The sequence below is a fragment of the Herpailurus yagouaroundi genome, unplaced genomic scaffold (genome assembly GCF_014898765.1).
Source record: "Herpailurus yagouaroundi ecotype Mexico unplaced genomic scaffold, PumYag 209, whole genome shotgun sequence".
NCBI lineage: Eukaryota > Metazoa > Chordata > Mammalia > Carnivora > Felidae > Herpailurus > Herpailurus yagouaroundi.
In genome coordinates, this window is record NW_024412440.1 from 551,930 (window position 1) to 567,007 (window position 15,078).

General features: G+C 33.3%; 1 protein-coding gene and 1 pseudogene across 12 annotated transcripts in view; both read left to right on the forward strand.

Moving 5' to 3' along the window:
- Positions 1-14,123, forward strand: part of KCNT2 (potassium sodium-activated channel subfamily T member 2) — a 361,485-nt gene extending 347,362 nt beyond the window's left edge. For 10 of the 12 annotated variants that reach the window (XM_040453583.1, XM_040453589.1, XM_040453590.1 and 7 more), the window contains 2 exons: positions 3,932-4,016; positions 13,635-14,123. In XM_040453583.1, coding sequence (XP_040309517.1) covers positions 3,932-4,016; positions 13,635-13,746 — 197 coding nt within the window. In that variant the 3' untranslated portion in view covers positions 13,747-14,123. Of the gene's footprint in view, positions 1-3,931; positions 4,017-13,634 lie in introns of those variants that run through there. The other 2 variants (XR_005784134.1, XR_005784135.1) reach the window with 2 other exon arrangements.
- Positions 9,013-10,185, forward strand: LOC121016156 (nucleophosmin-like; annotated as a pseudogene).
- Positions 14,124-15,078: the final 955 nt, after the last annotated feature.

A 15,078-nucleotide genomic window follows, 5' to 3' on the forward strand; every position in this document is an offset into this window, starting at 1 on the left:
AGGTGTTCCGAGAAAGCTGGATTTCAACAGAGGCACTCTGGTTTTAGAATCTCTGTTCTTAACTGAGTCTCTTGATTTAAAATGTCTCTTTAGGGGAGCCTGTGTGGCTCAGTCTGTTAAGTGTCTGAATTTGGCTCAGGTCATAATCTTGCAGTTGGGGTGTTCCAGCCCGCATTGGGCTCTATGCTGACAGCTGAGAACCTGGAACCTGCTTCAGATTCTGTGTCTCCTTCTCTCTCAGCCCTTCCACCCCCTCTCCCCCCGCCTTTCGCTCTGTCTCTCTCTGTCTCTCAAAAATAAACATTAAAAAAAAATTAAAAAAATAAATAATAAAATGTCTCTTTAATTATATAACACATAATGGATATGCTTTTGGAAATATTTAATGAAACCTACACAAATTATGTAGGATTTCAATTTCTTTCTGATCAAATTTTGTTCTCCTTATTTAAAAGTATTCTTAAAATACTTTAACAAGAAGTATTTTGTAAGAACAACAGGAGTATAAATCCATTTCCTTTCTAATGTGATCTATTTACTTGAAACACTCTAAGCAGAATATTTGCTATATGAAGATTGTGATTGAATAATTGCATATGCTAATTAATACAGCAAATTAAGTTTCTTGGTAAATACTACTCGAAATTTTAAAATATCTTTTAAATTGTTCAATATTCTAGTACATTTATTGTAAATTTTCATAAGATAATTTTTCATTTATGATAATTATATCAATGATGAAGTAATTTCAATAAAACGATGCAAATGTAGAGTGATTTTTATTTTCTCAGGGTCAGATATTAGTTATCAGGAACATGCTGAATGTTCTCACAACAGATTTTCTTAGCAGATATTTTTCTGATAGGACATGGAATATTGATTCTGGTTCATGAAACATTTTAAAAAGCAAATTTATTAATTCACTAAATTTGTTGTAGTTTTGGTAAAGAACCTTATTTAATCCACTGTGACTTTGCCACTACCAAAGAGGATGATTATAATAGGATCTTAAAGATCTAGGAGACCTACCAGTTTCCCCATCAGAATTCAGAAATAACAAAAGAATAAATATAAGGAATGACCGATAGAGACAATAATTCCAGACTTGCAGCTGAAAAACTAGACCATTGAATGTGGTTTTGATATGTGGCCACAACAGGCTTTTAAAACCTTGCTTCCTAATTCTTAACCACAGAGTCACAAAGGAAAGGAGAATGAACTGCAGGACTTCCCAAAAAAGCAGCATGACAGAGAAAAAGCAGACTAGAATTAACTCTACAGCAAGGCAGACATGAAAGAGAAAGAGAGAGTGACTTTGAACTCAGCAACTTCTTTTAACCTAACACTGAGGAGAAGTCAGCAAGGGGTGGATGAGGAAAGAAACCAGGAATGATGAGCTCTGATTGTGTTACCCATGCATGTCTTGATATAAATCATATGAGATTATGGAATTGAGCACATTAGCAAAACATTTCCTTTGAAACCTGGAGTGCATGGAAAAATGAAAATCTTCAAAATGATAAATAAGACTACTTGAGCAGAAAAAAATCAACACAATAGTTGTATCTATTGCTATAAAGTTCTCAGCTATCTACACAGTTTTTTCACTTATAACAGGCAAACCAAGTCACCAATATATCTTGACTTCATTCCAGGTGTTAAATGAGTACAACATTATTTTAATAGTCAAAGAGAGAGGTTGGGGATTAACATGGACTGAGAAGTTATTTTTAAAATTGTTTTTCCTCTAATGCCATTGTTCAATAATATTCATTGTTTATATGAGAAATTTAAATAATGCCACTGTTTTACATAAGAAATTGAGTTAGACATAACCAAATAAGGTGGAGATTTTCCGGTAGGCTGGTTACATTGTAAAGCATCATGTTTCAGTCTCCAGAATGTACTATCAGTATGTTCCTTTGTATAGCACCTGGGGAAATTCAGACAAAAGGAAAGTTTCTCAAAAAGCATAGATAAATCAAAATTGCTTTTTATATGGAAAAAGGATCTCTGTCATCTCCTACCAGTACAAGATGTTTTGAATTGGAATTATACCTAATTTGAAATAAGCTCAGCATCATATATTCATTGGGTTTCCAAGCTCCAACTGGTTGAGTTAGCCATCTACCTGTAGGTATAATTGACAGGTTTGGCAAATAAAAAATACAGGGTTCCCAGTGAAATTTGAATTTCAGGTAACAAATAAATGTTTTAGCGTAAGTATCTCACAAACAATATTTGGGACACATGTGTGTCAAAAAATTATTAGTTTTTATCTGAAATTCAGATTTCACCAAGCAGTCTCTATATGGCCTGACAATCCTATCCCTATGCCAGGATACAATTACTTGTGTCCACTCCAGAGACATGCAACCAAACATGTTCTTTTTTAAATATAAATGTTATGATTTTATTATTATAATGGTTTTATTGGCAAACTTATGGTGAGTTCAATTACATTGCAGTTTATTGTCCTTGTAAGATAAAGATGTTCATTTATAGACTTTAAAAGTAGGGCACATCTGCATATCAACTTGAACTATCATAACTGAAAATATTATTAAATTTTGCTCATTAGAGTGATAGGCTTCTAGTTAGAGGAATACAGTGATAGACATTATTTTTTTAAAAATGATACATATTTTCCAGTGCAGGAAATTATTAGAGTCAAATATGTTGGCCTAAAAAAGACCTTTACTTGACGCATTTGAATATTGATATATCTCCATTGGTATGAAATACATTCTTAGAGTTTGGATCAAAATGCAAAACTCAGTACTTTTGTTCAGGAACCAAGCTTATCTGCAACTGAAGTGGCTAGAAAGATATTGTGGCTCTAGAGAAGGATTTTGAGCAGTATCCTCACAGCCTAAAAATACTACCTTTGGGAGGATTGATGTTTACTGAAGTATGTGTCCACATGGCTTTATATTTACATCTTATCATAGCTTTCGCAGCTAAGAAATTGAGATCTCAAAGGTGTTTTATTTTTTAGTACCCAATATAATGCAAGTTAGCTCTCCAAACTTGAAGGCTGACAATGTCTTCAGAGTGAATTGAAAAAAAATGAAAGAACATAGCCTTTTATCTTAAAAATACATATTGTCTTAGAAGAAAAACAAATAATTTAGCAGTACACTTTCCTTGAAAGTTACAGTTAATTCTACGAGAATCTTTATATTTTGCAAAAACATATCAGGTATATCTTATAACAAAGTCAAACATATTTAGAGCCTTCAACCTTTTTAGATACATTTCTATTGTGTTTTCTTTTTTTTAATGTTCATTTGTTTACTTAGAGAGAACGTGAGAGCGGGGAGAGGGGCAGAGAGAGAGGGAGAGAGAAAATCCCAAGCAGGCTCTGCACTGTCATCGCAGAGCCCCTGACATAGTACGCTGTCTCAAGAACCATGAGATCATAACCTGAGCCAAAATCAAGTGTTGAATGGACATTAACTGAATGAGCCACCCAGGCACCCCTCTGTTGTGTTTTCTAAACAGAATGTCATCAGATGATTTTTCACAGAATTACCCATATGAATGTTCATATCTGGGATGGCTACCTATAACCACAATTAGTTTTTATAATGAATAAGACATAATAAACTAATAAACATTTTGTCTATTTCTTTAATAGAAAGACTTTCAGTGTAATAGCTTAAAGAGGGTAGAATATAACTGTAGTTGTTCTGAACAGAATTAGATACTTTATTTCTATCATCTGTTGGAACAAAAAATGAGTACCTGTCAGATATTTCCAATGACAGTAATTTGAAAATAGTCAAAGTTATGTACACAATCATGCTGTGGGCAGAACTATAGCAAGCTCTCGTTGACAGCTATATGGTTTGAAGATTAGATGCTCTACAGTAATTCCTGTAATTTTCTGTAAGTAGTATAACAAACTTGGCATTTATTTATCTTCTAGATGAAATGAATGATCATCAAAGTACCCTCTCCTACATCCTGATTAACCCGTCTCCAGATACCAGGCTAGAGCTGAATGATGTTGTGTAAGTTGAACTCATATCTCACATAAGGCATTTATTTTTAGAAAACCAGTTAATTTATTTATTTTTATATTTTTGTTTTCACCATTATAGTTCCTTATTTCTTGTGTCATAAATGCTTAGAAACTCCAAGCCTAATTTTTGTGTTTAATAAACAAATGTATTTCATGTATTTCTATGTATTCTATGTATTATGTATTTTCTATACTATAAAAAACATTGTAGAATGTAGATGCATAAAAGAAGGAAAGAGCAGAAGAATTCTGTATTCTGAGCTCCTATATATTTGGAGAAATAAGAGAATATATGTGGAATAGTAAGAGAACAGCTTAGAGGGAAACTTGATATACCCCACACCATCTCCTCAATATCTTAGAGTTTCCAAAAGCTCTGAGTAATATAAGTCAAAAGACTTACTAAGAAAAGGTCTATGGTAGTAACTTGATTAATCAAAAACTCTGTATTATGCGTGTACAATTGCATTAGTGTTTCCTTAAAAGTGCAATAGAGATTAGATGTTTTTCCTGACTTCAAAGTGCTTACATTCTAATTAACAAAACTGCAATTTAAACATAAAAAAATTAATAGCAATATATACTATGGCTTTGTTACTAATGAATTAAGCATCCACTGAGTGTGACAGTATTTTTCTCATTTCAAAGAGGAAAACTTACTGTGAATTACAGTGATTACAGAGGATATAAGGACTTGAACTAGACTTTGAAAGGTAGATAAGATTTGTGTAGTTGGAAAGCACAGGACATTCCAAAACAGGGAAATGGATAGAGAAAATGCACTACATGGGGATTGCATAATATGCTTCATTTGGCAACCCTACAGAGTCCAGTTTGACCAGAGTAAAAGAGCTTTGTATTATTAGCATCTCTGTTGTTAATTAAACCTAATATTGGAAACATACATTAAACCTGACTCTGGAAGGACTTTAGGTGAAAAATATGGAGTTTAAACTCAGTTTAAACCTTATAGGCAAGGAACAGTGCTTAATAGATGAACAAGGAAGTAGCAAGATTTTAGAAAGGCATTTTGACAGTTCATGGTGTCAGCCTAGGGGAGAAATTCCTAATGTGCATCTGCCCTTGAGGTCCAAGGTCCTGAGGCTGAGCTGGATCAAGAGCTGCTGAGCTATGTAAGGTAGCTAACTCCAGGTTTGATTACTGACTTAATACAAATACCAAAGATCCAAAAGTCTCAGTGGGTGTTAGGTCCACGGGATGTGTTTGTATCTATAATCTGGAAAATCATTAATAAAGTCAGAGACTAACAGGACTGAGAACATTCTGCGATGCAGAGCATGAAATGGATCCTTGCAAGTGGTTTAGAACTAAAGCTAGTAATGTGCCAAGATTTAGAAGCCTACCTTTATATGTTTTGTGAGAGATTTCTGCTGAGATGGAAAGGGTACTTTTCTTTCTTTTTTTTAAGAGCATTGCAAGCAGCAGTAGAATTTATTGGCAGGATGGCTTAAGGTTGAAATAGACATGAAAATAAGGAAACCAGTTAAATTGTTGTTAGGCAGGTGTGAAGGAGATAAGAATCTCTGGATGCATTAGGATAATGGATTGTAAAGGCAGGTTTCTCGTAGATACATTTATGGAGGCAAAGACTAAGACTTGTTCACTGATACGGGACTTGGAAAAGGAGTATAACATGGCAATTCTATTTGATTGCAAAATAAATAAATGAATGCTCGTTCACTGAAGCAAGTCAGAAAAGGGAAGCAATTTTCTAGGAAGGAAAGGGGGCATTGTTGGCTGTGGAGAAAAAGGAAATGATTAGTTTTCTATTATGAATAAAGCTGATATGAACATCCAAAAAACAAGAGAGATAGATGACAAGCTAGAGTTTAGATACATCATTCAGTTGGCTACATGGAAATGTCTAGAAAGCGTAAAGAAATAGAGTACTGGAGCTTTGAAAGGAAGCTAGTTCTATGTAGAAAATATTTATTTTTCATCTTCCAGATAAGCAAAGCTAAAAAGATAATGACTTTAGGGTAGATACATAAGTGTGTTTCAAAAACTTCTTAGGAAAATACATCAGCAGGAGTAACTTTGATCCCAAATCAGTGTGAAAACAGCTTATAATGCGCCTCATATACAACTAGTTAGTATAATGCTTTATTTTGTCATTTGATGATACTAGTTAGAATATAGGAGCTTTGGGGAATGAGATGAATGATAATTTCACCTGTTAGAGTTCTTAAAGCACCTGTCAAAAATTATGTCCAGTGGTGATACTGAATTTATGGAGGACTTTAAGTGGCATGAAAATATCTTATTTATGATGCATCTGCTTTAAACTGCACATTCGGGAGACTTTACCTGGTATATTACTATAATAAAACAAAACTGCTCTGTTTTTCTTATGTCCATATTTATATATGTCTTTCTTCCTTTAAGCCCATATTTTTATTAATTGTCAATTTTTATTGTTTTATTAATTTTTATTAATTTTTCATCTGCTAATTGTAGTCCTAATCTTTTTATGCCTTTTTCAAATTAGTTGTAATTATGTTCATGATATAGTGTTTTTAAGAAGTTATGCTTACCTTATTCATATTTCATAATAAATTATAGGTTTTTGAACTTAATATAATTATTTCCCATGACTATTTTTGAATGAATGGGGAGATTTTGTTCATCTTTTGAGTCTATAAACATGTCCTTTCATTGAACATACATTTATAATTTAAAATAATTCTCCCCAAACTAAAACTTAGAAATAAAATATGTATGTTACAATATGTATTTTACAGGTAAAATAAACATGACATTTTCTGCCTTATTGATACTATTATTTTTTATTTATTTAAGCTAAAACATCAGTTTGACTGCTATAGGGAAGCCACCTTTTTTTCAATGATCCGTATTTGTGGCCCTTAAAATAATTGTTTTACTATAACTGGAGCAATGATAAATGCCATGAAAAAATGCCTACTGTGACAAGTATTAAATAAAAACATGTTTAAGAAATTTATTTTATTAGATTCATAGGTTTAGTAGTGATAATAATAAGGGAAAGCAACTTTTGCAGCTATTTCAATGAATTCAGGGGATAATGAATTATAATTTTGTTTCTCTAAAAAAATGCTTTCAAACGTTTAATTTAAATAAAGGGGCAACATTAATTTGGCTCAAAGAACAATAAGTAACTAAGTGATTGGTATTAAGCAGCTTAATGTTCTTGAAATAAATGAAAATGAAACTACAAAATATCAAGATTTGTGCAGCAAAAGCAGTTCTAAGAGGAAAGTTTATAGCAGTAAATGCATGTATTAAGAACTACAGGGGCGCCTGGGTAGCTCAGTCGGTTAAGCCGCCGATTTCAGCTCAGGTCATGATCTCGCGGTCTGTGAGTTCGAGACCCGCGTCGGACTCTGTGCTGCCCGTGCAGAGCCTGGAGCCTGTTTCAGATTCTGTGTCTCCCTCTCTCTGACCCTCCCCCGTTCATGCTCTCTCTCTCTGTCTCAAAAATAAATTAAAAAAACGTTAAAAAAAAAAGAACTACAAAGATCTTAATTAAGAATTAGAAAGATCTCAAATAAACAACCTAACTCTACACCTCAAGGAACTAGAAAAACAAGAAGAAATTATGCCCAGATGTATCAGATGGAGAGAAATTAAGTCAGATAGAAAAATAAATGAAATGGAGACTAGAAAAATAATAGAAAGTATCAATGAAACTAAAAGCTGTTTTTTTAAAAATAAAATTGACACACTTTTAAGTAGACCAACTAAGAAAGAGAAGACAAATAAAATTATAAATGAAAGAGGACACTACAACCGATACTACAGAAATACCGAGAGACCACTATGAACAATTATATGCCCCCAAATTACGTAACCTGAATAGTTATGTATAAAATAGATACATTTCTAGAAACATACAACCTACCAAGACTGAACGACTGAATGAGAAGAAATAGAAAATCTGAACAGACCAATAATGACTTAAGAGATTGAGTCAATAAAAAAAAATTGTAATACAGAAAACTCCACAGGCAGATGGCTTTAATAGTGAATTCCACCAAATACTTAATGAAGAATTAATACTAATCCTCCTTAAACTCTTCCAAATATCAAGGGAGAGGGAACACTTCCAAACTTATTCTATGAAGCTGTGTTACCTGGATACCAAAACCAGATAAGGGTTTGAAAGGAAAACTATAGATGAATATCCCTGATGAATATAGATGTAAACCAAATTCAAGAACATATTGTAAAGATTATGCACCATGACCTAGCGGGATTTATCCTCAGGATGCCAAGATGGTTCAATATATGCAAATCAATAAACGTAATTCATCATATTAATAAAATGAAAGATAAATATCACCTGATCATCTCAATAGATGCAGAAACGGAACTTGACAAAATATAACACCCTTTCATGATAATAACCCTTAACAGATTGGGTATATAAGGAATGTATCTCAATATAATAAAGCCATATACAATAAACTCATTGTTAACATATAAATAAGAAAAACTGAAAAAGTTTTCTCTGATATCAGGTTGCCAAGGTTGCCCACTCTTAATATTTCTATTCAATATAGTATTGGAAGTCTTACCTAGAGTATTTAGGTAAGACAAAGAAATAAAAGATGTCCAAATCAGAAGGAAGAAATAAAATTGTCACCATTTGCTGAAGATATAATTTTATATAAAGAAAATTCCAAAGAGTCGATCAAAAACCTGTTGGAATTAATGATTTAAGTAATGTGAGACATTATAAAATCAACTTACAGAAATCAGTGGCATTTCTTTAAACTAATGATGCAGCATCAAAAAAAGAAATACAACTATCCTATTCACAGTAGCATCAAAAACAATAAAATACTTAGGAATAAATTTACAAAAGGAGTGAAATATCTGTACATAAAAACTACAAAACTTTGTCCCTGGTGTGATTCATCTTACGTGGCTGTTCTGTGGAACAATAGTCGTTTCTCTCTGCCCATCTTCTCTTTCACCTAAGTGCATGTCACCACCACATGGAAGATTCGATGGACATGGATGTGAGCCCTCTGAGGCCCCAGAACTTTTTGGTTGTGAACTAAAGGCTGACAAAGATTATCACTCTAAGGTGGATAATGATGAAAACGAACACTAGTTATCTTTAAGATCGGTCAGTTTAGGGACTTGTGCAAAGGATGAATTGCACATTATTGAAGCAGAGGCATTGCATTACGAAGGCAGTCCAATTAAAATCACACTGGCAACTTTGAAAATGTGTGAAGAGCCAATGGTTTCCCTTGGGGACTTTGAAATAACACTACCTGTGGTCTTACAGTTGAAATGTGGTTCAGGGCCTGTGCATATTAGTGGACAGCACTCAATAACTGTGGAGGAAGATGCAGAGTCAGAAGACGAAGAGGAAGAGGATGTGAAGGTCCTTAGTATATCTGGAAAGCGTTCTGCCCCTTGGAAGTGGTAGCAAGGTTCCACGGAAAAAAAATGAAACCTGCTGCCGATAAAGATGATGACGAGGATGATGATGATTTTGATGATGACAAATCTGAAGAAAAGTCTCCAGTAAAGAAATCTATAGGAGATACTGCAGCCAAAAGTGCACAAAAATCAAACCAGAATGGAAAAGACTCAAAACCATCAACACCAAGATCAAAAGGTCAAGAATCTTTCAAAAAACAGGAAAAGACTCCCAAAACACCAAAAGAACCTAGTTCTGTAGAAGACATTAAAGCAAAAATGCAAGCAAATATAGAAAAAGGTGGTTCTCGTCCCAAAGTGGAAGCCAAGTTCATCAATTATGTGAAGAATTGCTTCCTGATGACTGGCAAAGAGGCTATTCAAGAAATCTAGCAGTGGAGGAAGACTCTTTATGAAAGTTGTTTAAACAGTGTGTTAAAACTTTCCATCTTATTTCACTTCTGTACCAGTTGATATCTGACTGTCCTTTTTATAATGCAGAGTGAGAATGTCTGATGAACATTGTCCAGGTTCCATTGCCAAGAATGTGTTGTCCAAAGTGCCTGTTTAGTTTTTAAAGATGGCACTCCACCCTTTGCTTGGTTTTTATGTATGGAATGTTATGATAGGACATAGTAGTAGTAGTGTTCAGACAAATGGAAATGATAGGGAGACAAAAATGTATATGTGAAATAAACTCAGTGTTTTAATAAGGTAAAAAACAAACTACAAAAATTTGGGGCACCTGGGTGGCTCAGTCAGTTAAGTGTCCATCTCTTGATTTTGGTTCAGGTCATGATCTCACAGTTCATGGGTCAGAGCCCCACTTTGGGCTCCATGCTGACAGTGTGGAGCCTGCTTGGGATTCTCTCTCTCTCTCTCTCTCTCTCTCTCTCTCTCTCTCTCTCTCCCCCTCTCTTTCTGCCCCTCTCCCCCTTAAAATAATTAAATAAACTTAAAAAAAAACTACAGAACTTTGCTGAAAGAGCTCAAAGAAGATACAAAGATATGTAAAGACCTCTTGTGTTCATGGATTGAAAAGATAAATGTTGGTAAAATGGTCACACTACCCAAAGCCATATACAGACCCTACAAAATCTCTATCAAAATATCAAAGGTATTCTTCACAGAATTAGAAGAAACAATCCCAAAATTCATGTGGAACCACAAAGGATCCTGAATAACCAAAACAATCCTGAGAAAAAAAGAACAAATTCAGAAGTATCATACTTCTTGATTTCAAACTATACTACAAAGCCATAGTAATATAAACGGTATGGTACTGGCACAGAAATAAACCTATAGGTCAATGGGACATAATAGAGAGCCCAAAATTAAATCCCTGTATTTATGGTCAACTAATAATTGACAGAGAAGCTAGGAATACAATGGAGGAAGGAAAGTCTCTTCAAAAAAATGATGTGGGAGACACTGGAGAAGCACATGTAGAACAATGAAATTAGACTTCTGTCTCACCACTAAACAAACAAACAAAACACTCAAAATGGATTAAAGACTTAAATATAAGACCTGATATCATAAGACTTCTAGAAGAAAACAGGGAAGAAACTCATTGATATTGGTCTTGGCAATGATATTTTGGTCATAATGACAAAAGCACAAACAATGAAAGTAAAAATCAACAATTGGACTACATCAAACTCAAAAGCTTTTGCACAACAAAAGAAACATCAACAAAAGAAACAGCCTACAGAATGGGAGAAAATTCTTGCAAATCGTAACTCCAATATATATAAAGAGCTAAAACTTATTTTAAAAACCCCAAATAATCAGACTAAAAAATGAGTCTGAACTAAATATTTTGCAAAGAGGACACGAAAATGGCCAATGCCATGGAAAGACGTTCAACATCACTAATCATCAGGGAAATGCAAATAAAACCACAATGAGATATCACCTCACACCTGTTGGAATGGCTATCATCAAGAAGACAAGAGACAACCTGTGCTGGTGAGGATATTGTAAAAAGGGAACCCTTATATACACTGTTGTTAAGAATTTAAATTAGTCCAACCACTATGGAAAACAATATGAAAATTCCTCAAAAATTAAAAATAGATTTACCATATGATCCAGCAATTCCACTTTGGGATATGTTATCTAAAGGAAATGAAAACTGGATTTTGATGAGACATATGCACACCCACGTATATTGCAGCATCATTCACAACAGCCAAGATATAGAAACAACCCAAATGCCCATCAATGGGTGAATGGATAAGAAAGATGTGGGTATTATTTAGCTATGAGGAAGGAGGATATCCTGTCATTTGCAACACGTAGATGGACCTTGAGCACATTATAAAAGCGAGATGTGTGAGAAGGACAAGTATTACATGATATCACTTATATGGGGAATCTAGAAACAAGTCAAACCCATACCAAAACAGGTTGTTACTAGGAGACGGGGAAGTAGAGGGATGAGATTGATGGTGTTTAAGGATCCAAACTTATAACAAGAAATAAATAAGCCATAAAGATCTAATGTAGAGTATAATGAATACGGTTAATAATGATGCACTATAATGATGTAATGTGATGAATATGGCATCAATGGCAATCGTATTAAAATATATAAATGTATCAAAACAACGTTTTACATCTTTAATTTACAATTTGTAATGTGTTCAATTTACCAAATTAAAAAAAAAGAGTTTAATGTGCACTATTAATTGTCTTCATCAATCTACAATGCTAGTGATATTTAAAATAATTATAAAGCAGTGTGCATGGAGAACTATATCCAGTTAATAGATTCAAGGACATTAATTTCAACTTTTATTTGATTGGAGAAAATAGACTATTGTGTTTTAAATTGCCTTTTCTCATATTCATTAAGGAACATGTTTTCTGAATATTTTTCTTCAGTTTTTAAGAGGAAACGTACAATCCTCTATTAGACTAATCTCTTCAAATTAGGTTTTCTGTTCATTTTTTGTACCTCCCAAATTATTATAAAACTATGAATTACTAGTTTCATTTGCATCTGAAACAAGACTTTCTTTGAGTGCTGCATTGCCCGGATTTACTTTCCTTCTCTCCCTGAAAACTCTCAGTGGCTTCCCACTGCCTTTGGGACAGAGTTTGAAACTACTTTATCCTGAAACTTAAAGTCCTCTGCTAGCTGTTTTCTACGCTTCTTCCTGAATTTACCTTCCACTATTTCCTCGTTTAACCATTCTCCTGAAATCAAGCTCACTTTCGGAAGAGATCAGGAGCAAACCTAGAGACAAAGTTCAGCTCAACCTTCTGAATAGTGTTCCCTAATTCTGTCTGTCGCTTCTTTTTTCTCTTTCTGTGATGTTTGGAATTTATTTTTCTTGTGTTTATCTGCTTTATAAATTAAACTCAGTGAATCTTCTGCAGGACAGGTGTTGGGGTTTGCGACCTTTTGTATTTCCAGTTCCTAATGCAGTATTCCAGAAGTGCTCAAGAAATGGAAGCTCGTTGTTTGAGATCTGAAGTAAAACATCTCTCTTAAAACAAATTATAACATTATTTAAATGTATGAGTTTGGCAGATGAACACTTTCCTATTTACTAGTTGAATAAATTAAGAATTATTTTTTATTTTGTATAAGTGCTCACCATAGCATAACCTGAATTTTAGATTAATTTCCAGATAATTAAAAGGTTATCTCTGCACAATATTCTTCATAGCATGTATTAAATCATGACTTTTTTTAGAATCCTGAAGTATTTAAATAAAGGACTAAAGAAATTATTTAGATCAAATTTATTTATGACTTATAAAAGTAAGACTAAGAGCAGTTAAGTAATAGAAGTATCATGGCTAGATTTAGGTCTGCTTCTTAGAAAAATAGCCAAAGAAAGGGATGATAAATCAATAGAATACTAAAATAAAACATAAAATTTTGATAAGATGAAGATGGTGAGATGGATTATAACTAAAAATAATAATTCTTGATTCATCAGTATTTATCATCATAATCTTAGGTATAGAAATAATACAAGTCCTGCAAAATATTTTAGGTCAATTAAAAGTGAGTCCTGCTACCAGTGTTGTATCTAGACATGGTTTAGATCACCTAAAAACTGAATACATTTGAAGCAGGAGTCTAAACTGTAAGTGTGAATTAGTTTTGCCTTTATTTACTATTACAGTTATTTGCTTTGTTTTCTTTTATTAGATACTTAATCCGACCAGATCCGCTGGCATACCTTCCAAACAGTGAACCCAGTCGAAAAAACAGCATCTGCAATACCACAGGTCAAGACTCTCGGGAGGAAACTCAACTTTGATAAAAAGAAAATAAGAGACCTTTTTTTTTTCCTACAAGAATCTTGCTTAAACCAACTCTAAATCTTAGGGGAAAATAAGTGCTGCTGGCATGAAATAAACTCGATCAGAATATATTCCATTCTCTCATATTAAAAGAAATCTATTCTCTTAGAAGTATAGATTATTTTGAAATTTAAAGTATTGCTTCTTGGTACTCCTCCTATTAATATTTGAAAGACATCAATGTAATGATTTTGAAAACCTAAATTAAAAGACAAAATTTAAATTGGTTATTTGTTTGACAATAATCCAAAGTGTATGAAGCCAATTTTTTAAAATATTAAGTTTTTATGAAAGTAAGCGAAAAACCCAAGTATATTTGGTGCATCACAATGGACATAGAAGATTGTTGCTCTTCTTAAAAGTTAAATAGTCATATCCTTTAAACTTGCTGTTTTATAAAATTGAGCTCATCATCAATGTCTAGCCTTCTCTACACAGAGATTAACCAACAAACTTGTGTGGCTGACTTTTGTGTAAGACTCACAATTTGCTTTAGCATATAAATCTTTAAGTCATTTTAACCTTTTTTTGTTGCCTTTCAGATGATATCATATTCATTTTAGTATTTGAGGTGTTCATAGCATGTTCTATTACACTGAAGAAACCAAAAAATGTCAAGTACCTGAACTTTTTGCTAACTTTATGTCCGACACACGTTGTTTGCCAAGAAAAGTGTATTAAAAAGCAAATATTTATTGTTCTCCTAAAAGAATAGCTAACAGAGAAAATACTTAAAGCCCATATGTTAATTTAAATTTAAGCCAAGCGTTGAAACACTAACTGAAACATGCAGTAATGGTTTTCATTAGGCTCTGGAGTTTTAACATTTTCATAACCTGTATATCTTATTTAGAAAACTCCTTTAAAATTCAAAGAGGCAAAATGATGCTATTTATGGAATACAAAGACATTTCAAACATTAAAAGTCCTCCTTTATGCCTTTAGCATTGAAATCTCATACACAAAACAGTGGTATCTTAAAAAATTTGATTTAATTTTGAAAAATCATCTATAGGAACTATGTTTTCACACGGTGAGGAAAAACACACGTAACGACAAGTAGTTTTCGCCACTGAAGTTTAGTATAAATTATGAAGAACTTGACAATTATCAATTAAATGTAAATCGCTCCTTGATGCCATCAGTGCTGCTATCTTACTGCTTTATTTCCCTTCAGAAACAGACTGAAAAGCACAAGAGCAGTGTTTGCCAAGTAGTTGGAATGTGTTACAGCATTCCCATGAGAGAGAGATGGGTAAATTTCAAAAGGTATTTTTCTTCTAATTTTG